General features: G+C 37.3%; 1 protein-coding gene across 1 annotated transcript; it reads left to right on the plus strand.

Annotated features, from left to right (window-relative positions):
• The first annotated feature begins 778 nt into the window (after nt 1-778).
• On the plus strand, nt 779-4,854 carry LOC116611689 (LIM/homeobox protein Lhx4-like). The gene is made up of 5 exons (XM_048731858.1): nt 779-825; nt 1,157-1,339; nt 1,803-2,002; nt 2,434-2,479; nt 4,629-4,854. Exons 1-5 carry the CDS (start codon nt 779-781, stop codon nt 4,852-4,854), a joined length of 702 nt encoding a protein of 233 aa, XP_048587815.1.
• The last annotated feature ends 2,371 nt before the right edge of the window (nt 4,855-7,225 follow it).

A 7,225-nucleotide genomic window follows, 5' to 3' on the forward strand; every position in this document is an offset into this window, starting at 1 on the left:
GTAGTGTGTGGTGGGTAGGTGAAAAAGAAAATAATGATTATAACAACAACAACAATAATAATAATAATAATAATAATAATGATAATAATAATAATAATAATAATAATAATAATAATTATTATTATATAATAATAATAATAATAATAATAATAATAATAATAATAATAATAATAATAATAATAATAATAATAATTATTATTATTATTATTATTATTATTATTATTATTATTATTATTATTATTATTATTATTATTATTATTATTATACCACTTTTTTCCCCAACAACACAGCCATTAGCCATTTCCATACCACATCATATTATTATTATTATTATTATTATTATTATTATTATTATTATTATTATTATTATTATTATTATTATTATTATTTTCTTTTTCACCTACCCACCACACACTACCACAACCTATATATACCGATATTTACGGTTTTTAATTACCGAATTGTAAGCTTATTATATGGTTCGCCTTGTACTTTGTAACTTGAAAACATCGGTCCTGGAACAATCAGTGCGGGCTAGCACCGGTGACGTGAGAAGGGGTCTTCTGCTGCCACTAAATACAGCGTATAAAATGCAGAGTATAAGGGTTTTTTTAGTGCCAGAGAATGTTTTGGTTGTCGGCCTAAAAAGCATTAGCACCAGTTTGCTTTAAATGGTATTTCTGCCGTACCGAAGGAAGTTGAAGGAACTAGCCCTAATACCGCAACGGCTTTGAGGGGTGTTAGGGAAGTAAAAGCGAACGATCTCCGAGCGTCTGATATGAATAAGACTACTCAAATCATCGATTTCCACGGAATATTGAACGAGTAACACATGTACCGTGGATCGTAAAAAAAAATAAATAAGCCAATTTACAAAGGAGTGGTCGAATGTTTTGAGAAGAGCATTTTTCACCTGTAGGCAACAAACCACCTAAGACACAGCTGCATTGAAAGAATAAAAAAAGATAAAAAAAAGGAAACTATAGGTAAAGCGCAAAAAAAGACCATACAAAGTTGTACGTTTCACAGTTTTATCATAACTCATGTGATGCAAATAAAAAATAAAAAGGACTGGTTTTTGTTGGATATAAGAGTAAGAAACAATGCAAAGTTGTTGAGTATATTGAGTGGATTTGGTGTGACATTTTCTTGTCAGGTACCGCGGCTCACAGCGCATGCGCAGGGTGCGACGAGCAGTTTGGTCACGCGGACCGCTTCATACTCCAAGCACTAGACCGCCACTGGTCACGTGCATCCGCTGTACAGACTGCGACGAGAGTCTTGACGTCAAGTGTTACGTCAGAGAAGGAAGGGTGTTTTGCCCAAGTGATTACTTCAGGTATGTTGGTGTTTATTTATAAAAGCAGTGAGATCAGCCTTCCCAGAATGCATTGCTTTGTTGGTGTCGATAAGGGCCCCCATTGCATTCATGGATAATGTGTGTTAGTATTTTAACAAGTGTGACGCGTGCGCTAAGGAATGGGGGACAACGATGTTAGTGTAGGTTATGACGACGACGATGATGAGGATAGCGAGTTCGATATTTGAAAACTAAAATCAGATAGAACTTTTTTTAAAATTTAAATCCGAAAAAACTATACACAGCCCCTGACGTAAGGTATTTGAACTTCTGAAGTTCTAGGGTGTGTGAGACATTTTAGTGCCAATTCCAAAGGGCGAAAAAGTAGCAACATTTTTATTCATACAAATACTGTTTTTTTTGTCAATTCAATGGATTGGACATTTGCCGGTAGGTGCAGAGGTTTGCGTTATAAATCACAAATTTTTATATTATTTTCTAGGCGTTTCGGTCCCAAGTGCGCTAGCTGTAACAAGGACATCCAGCCATCTCAGATGGTCCACAAAGTCGACTCGAATGTATACCACATCACGTGCTTATCTTGTGTCACGTGTCAGCAACAGCTGGAGACTAGGGACGAGTTTTTTTTACTAGAGGATGGTAAAGTCATTTGTAGGAACGACTACGGCGACAGGGATGAAGGTATGGGATTCCTGTGGTGATGGCATCGTGCGCACACAGAAAGAAGCATTTTAATCATTTTATTAAATTATGCAATATTTCTAGGCCACTTTTGCATTATTGTCCGTTTTCAGATAAACACTTGATAAGTACCGTAAATTTGTATGTGTGTGAGGCATTCCAGTAATATCCGTTTTTTTCGTATCCGACGCGCGCAAATCCTGGCGTTACTCAATCGGGAGGACTGGGTTAATAAATAGTAGCACTTTAACCTTATTTGGAAAAAAGCATATTAGATAAAGCAAAGGAGACGAGCTATGAACGAGATGTGAACATCTCGTCCAATAGGGTTAAGATACTGTTTAATGCTATAGAAATCCGAGCTCGTGTTTTCGAACCTGGGGCGCGCCATATTAAAGACGTACACTTAAAAGCTCATTTACATATTCTAGACCACATAGGGATAAGACTAAACACCGGGCTTATAGCCATTGATTGGTAGGTAAGGCTTTACATTTGGCGGCAGATGAAGTCCATACCACTTTTTCCAGGAATCCCTTACAAAAACGTATTAATTAAAGGAACTTCTAACAGCACCGAAACTTCGATTGTCAGGTGGTGGATTTGTGGACACTGCTATGGCCTCGTGTTGCTTGAAAATGAATTCTTAACAAGGCAGCTGTTTTAAGGAGGAGTAATACTCATCGGTCAAGGGTGAACCAACCTTTTGAAATAGATTTTTCATTGTCTCTACAAAAGCATTTTCTTGAATCGCCTTCCTGTGTATTTTTAATAAAATTCCAAAAAATGAAAGTTGAAAAATTGCATTTCGAAATTATCAGTATCAGGTTATTACACACGCTGTGACATTTTCGGCAGTTTGTAGGGAATTAAGATGAGTTTAAGTGATATCTTTGAATGGTCAATGTATGGTCTTTTAACGATGATTGAGAAAATACTATAAATTTATTGAAACTAAGATTGAAAAACTCGGATTTACACTATTGTTTAAAGTATTATACGCAAAACAATAAAAATAACTATAATGACTTTAAAAATACCTTATTGTTCTATAATTGCCAGAAAGTTATCCGAAGATTTAAAGGCGAAATGTGCTTAGAATTAAAGCAAAAAAGTATTTCCATGAAATTTACAGACTGCTCTTTAAAAATTGTGATGTAAACAATATAAACTAAATCTTGCTCTCACAAAATCATAATCCACACAACAAAAACGCAGTCATAAAAGGGCACATGTTGTTTGTAAGCCCTTTTGTTCTTTCGGGGTATAATGACCTTGAGTTATTGCAAGTGTCAAGAAAGTGATTTCCAGATTTCTATTCTTTTACACGTTTTATAAACAAGGTAACGAGGACACTTCAGGAAATTAGTTTTTAAGTATAATAGGGTCAATTTCCTGAGGACTGTTAATTTGGACTAAACGTCTTAACAATAGAAAGATCATCTGCGATTTAAAAAAAAAAGATGATCTGTGTTCAATCCTTAAAAAATAAATAACACAAAAAAGTATGTATTAAAGAATACAGATGAGGATTCTTTTTGGAGTTTTTTTATAAGAACGTCTAACTTTCAGTTGAGGCTGAGCCGTTCATATTTTTGGAACATTTTAAGGCTGAATATGTTCTTAACGATGTTCTTTAATTTTAGTGTATATAAGAATATAATACCCAATGATTTATTAGGAAGAGAATTACACTAATGATTAACTAATGGTCAATAGCAATAATAAGGTTGTTACTAGAACGCATCAGGACTAAAACAGAGAGTTTTTTCTCAGGCTGGACGTTCTTATAAAAAAGGTTCTTATTTAAGAAAATGTAGACCACTTTCACTTTAAAAAAAATGGAAAATTTAATTAAGTAATAACCCACAAATAGCAAGCATTGGCTATTCTGGCTAGGTTATAGTTGCGGTGCTGAAGTGTTATGTATGTAGAAAACAGCAATTGAGATCAAACTGGATACGCATGCCTGTAAATGAAAAACATGTTATTTATATTGTATTATGAGACGATAGACATCAATTTTTCTTAATGAAAATAATTTTTTAAATGAGATGAATGTTTTTAAAACATATGCAATAACCTAGCCTAAATTGAAAATATCAGGCTTTTATACGCGGGCTATAACTATACCCATATAATCTTAAAAAATAAAATTAAAATCAATTATTTCTCTTTCGCAACGAAAGAGCAACTTAGAGCACTACGGAACTCAAATAATAATAATAATAATAATAATAATAATAATAATAATAATAATAATAATAATAATAATAATAATAATAATAATAATAATAATAATAATAATAATAATAATAATACACAATTATAAATATATTAATTAAATTATAATTAATTTAATTAAAATAGATATTTACAATTAAAAAACTTAGAAAATTCCGTTATATAAAATAATATAATAACAATATTAATTAGATCAAATAATGCCGATACCAGTAAGATAAAACTATAATAATAATACTACTAATAAAAAAATACATATAATAATTCCTATAATAATTCCTATAATAACAAATTAAGAGAGTCCAGCCAGTCCTTTACCGATCTCTAGATCTCGATCGTTAATGCTTCTCACCTGCCTTTTCACTGCCCTCGAACCTCTAAGGCATACAACGGCTAATAGCCCAGGGTCGGACTCCTCGAGAAGCAAGCGCGCCCGCACGTTCATCAGCAATGACCAGCTGGCTTTCCTTAAAGTCGCCTACGCGTCGTCGCCCAAGACCACTCTTCGAGATCGGGAGCGCATCGCAAAGGAGACTGGGCTCGACATGCGAGTGGTGCAGGTCTGGTTTCAGAATCGCCGTGCTAAAGACAAGCGATTATCGAGTTGAGGAAGGTTTCCATGGCTGCAGACGGCAAACCGCAGGGCAAAGAGAATGCGCTCGAAGACCTGGTCACCAGGCTCCGCACGGTTCCCATTGAACAGGATGACCGAGGACGACGACCCAGAAAGTGGTATTTGTCTGACGATGTAATTAAAGACCGAGTGCAGTATTTGCACATCCCTATCGTCGTAAGATCCTATATGTATAAACAATGCAATTCATGACACCTTCCCCATAATAAAGACCCTTTATAATAAAGACTCATGCCACGTCCCCTTTAATAAGGACCCTTCACTCATGACACGTTCCCTTTGTTAAAGTCCCTTAATTCATGACACGTCCCCTTTAATAAAGACCTTTCACTTATGACACGTCCCCTTTAATAAACACCTTTTACTCATGACACGTCCCCTTTAATAAAGACCCTTCACTCATGACACGTCCCCTTTAATAAAGACCCTTCACTCATGACACGTCCCCTTTAATAAAGACCTTTCACTCATGACACGTCCCCTTTAATAAACACCTTTTACTCATGACACGTCCCCTTTAATAAAGACCTTTCACTCATGACACGTCCCCTTTAATAAACACCTTTTACTCATGGCACGTCCCCTTTAATAAAGACCCTTCACTCATGACACGTCCCCTTTAATTCAGTGAAAAATCCGGGGTTGTGAATTCCAGGGGCTGGTTATCTAAACCCCACAGCAATCTTAATCTTCCAATATCAATTTCTCCGTGACAGAACTAAACGAGCTGAATCGGTTGAAAGAGCAGTTAGTTTCTAGCTCATCAAGCAATCTAATGACAGCATTCGGACTAAGAGTGACGCGCTCGACTCCCCCGCGTCACTCGTAGGTGACTCGGCTCTTTATGAAGGATCTCTAACCTCACTGTCACCCGCTGACTAGAGCATGGCTTTAACGAAAACTACAATAGACGATTCTATGCTTCCGAGGCCTGGACCAAGTTTCTCGGCGTATGGAATGCCGAATGGCCTGATGAGAATAGGATCGGGATACCCAAGGTAAGATTGGTTACATACATCTATTTCAAACAGCATAGCTGTCAACCTCGCTTTAGAAAAAATCTCGAGAAAATAATACAGTGAATGTATCAGAAGTGCCAAATAGCTAATTCGGGAGAATACAGTAAAAGTATGGATATTTTCAAGAAAATAAGGCTTGAGAAAAGGTTCAAAATCTTGAGATTCCCGCCTAATGGGGAAGAGCTGACAGCTATGAAACAGCGTTGTCAGTGCAAATTGTCAATGGCATTTATTATGATGGCAGATCTACTATCGAAAAAACTCCATAGGTTTCGCTCTTCGAAAAAAAAAACCCGCTAAAATCACTCTTCAACGTTGTTTATATCCTGACCCCCTTCTCTATTCCACTTAGGGTTGTTCCTTCCTTTTTGTACGAGTGGTCCCTCCGGACAACACATATTACCCTCACGACAAGCAATGAATCCATCCCTTCCCTCACGACAAGCAATGAATCCATCCCTGCCCTTACGACAAGCAATGAATCCATCCCTGCCCTTACGACAACCACTGAATCCATCCCTTCCCTCGCGACAAGCAATGAATCCATCCCTTCCCTCACGACAAGCAATGAATCCATCCCTTCCCTCACGACAAGCAATAAATCCATCCCTCCCCTCACGACAAGCAATGAATCCATCTCTTCCCTCACGACAAGCAATGAATCCATCCCTTCCCTCACGACAAGAAATGAATCCATTCCTTTCCTCACGACACACAATGAATCCATCCCTTCCCTCACGACAAGCAATGAATCCATCCCTTCCCTCACGACAAGCAATGAATCCATCTCTTCCCTCACGACAAGCAATGAATCCATCCCTTCCCTCACGACAAGAAATGAATCCATCCCTTCGCTCACGACAAGGAATGAATCCATCCCTTCCCTCACGACAAGAAATGAATCCATCCCTTTCCTCACGACAAGCAATGAATCCATCCCTGCCCTTACGACAAGCAATGAATCCATCCCTGCCCTTACGACAAGCAATGAATCCATCCCTGCCCTTACGACAAGCAATGAATCCATCCCTGCCCTCACGACAAGCAATGAATCCATCCCTTCCCTCACGACAAGAAATCAGTCCGTCATTTCATGCAATGCCAGCCGTCAACAATTCGTTGCATATGCTACAGGATATGCAAAATAATTACCTACCATCTTTGCAACCCACTTATACAAGACAATAATATTTGCAAATGTGAAAATATGCAATTAGATTGCGTGTCTCAGGAATATGGGCTTACGTGTCCCCTGATTATGGGGTTGTGTGTTCCCTGATTATGGGGTTGCGTGTCCCCTGATTATGGGGTTGCGTGTCCCTGATA

Source organism: Nematostella vectensis, chromosome 8, assembly GCF_932526225.1.
Source record: "Nematostella vectensis chromosome 8, jaNemVect1.1, whole genome shotgun sequence".
NCBI lineage: Eukaryota > Metazoa > Cnidaria > Anthozoa > Actiniaria > Edwardsiidae > Nematostella > Nematostella vectensis.

Bases quoted from the DNA above. Each gene is read 5' to 3' on its own strand.
- LOC116611689 (XM_048731858.1), top strand. From the start codon at position 779: ATGAATAAGACTACTCAAATCATCGATTTCCACGGAATATTGAACGA. The intron at 826-1,156 runs GTAACACATGTA...TTTTCTTGTCAG, and splicing joins TTCCACGGAATATTGAACGA to GTACCGCGGCTCACAGCGCA. The intron at 1,340-1,802 runs GTATGTTGGTGT...ATTATTTTCTAG, and splicing joins TGCCCAAGTGATTACTTCAG to GCGTTTCGGTCCCAAGTGCG.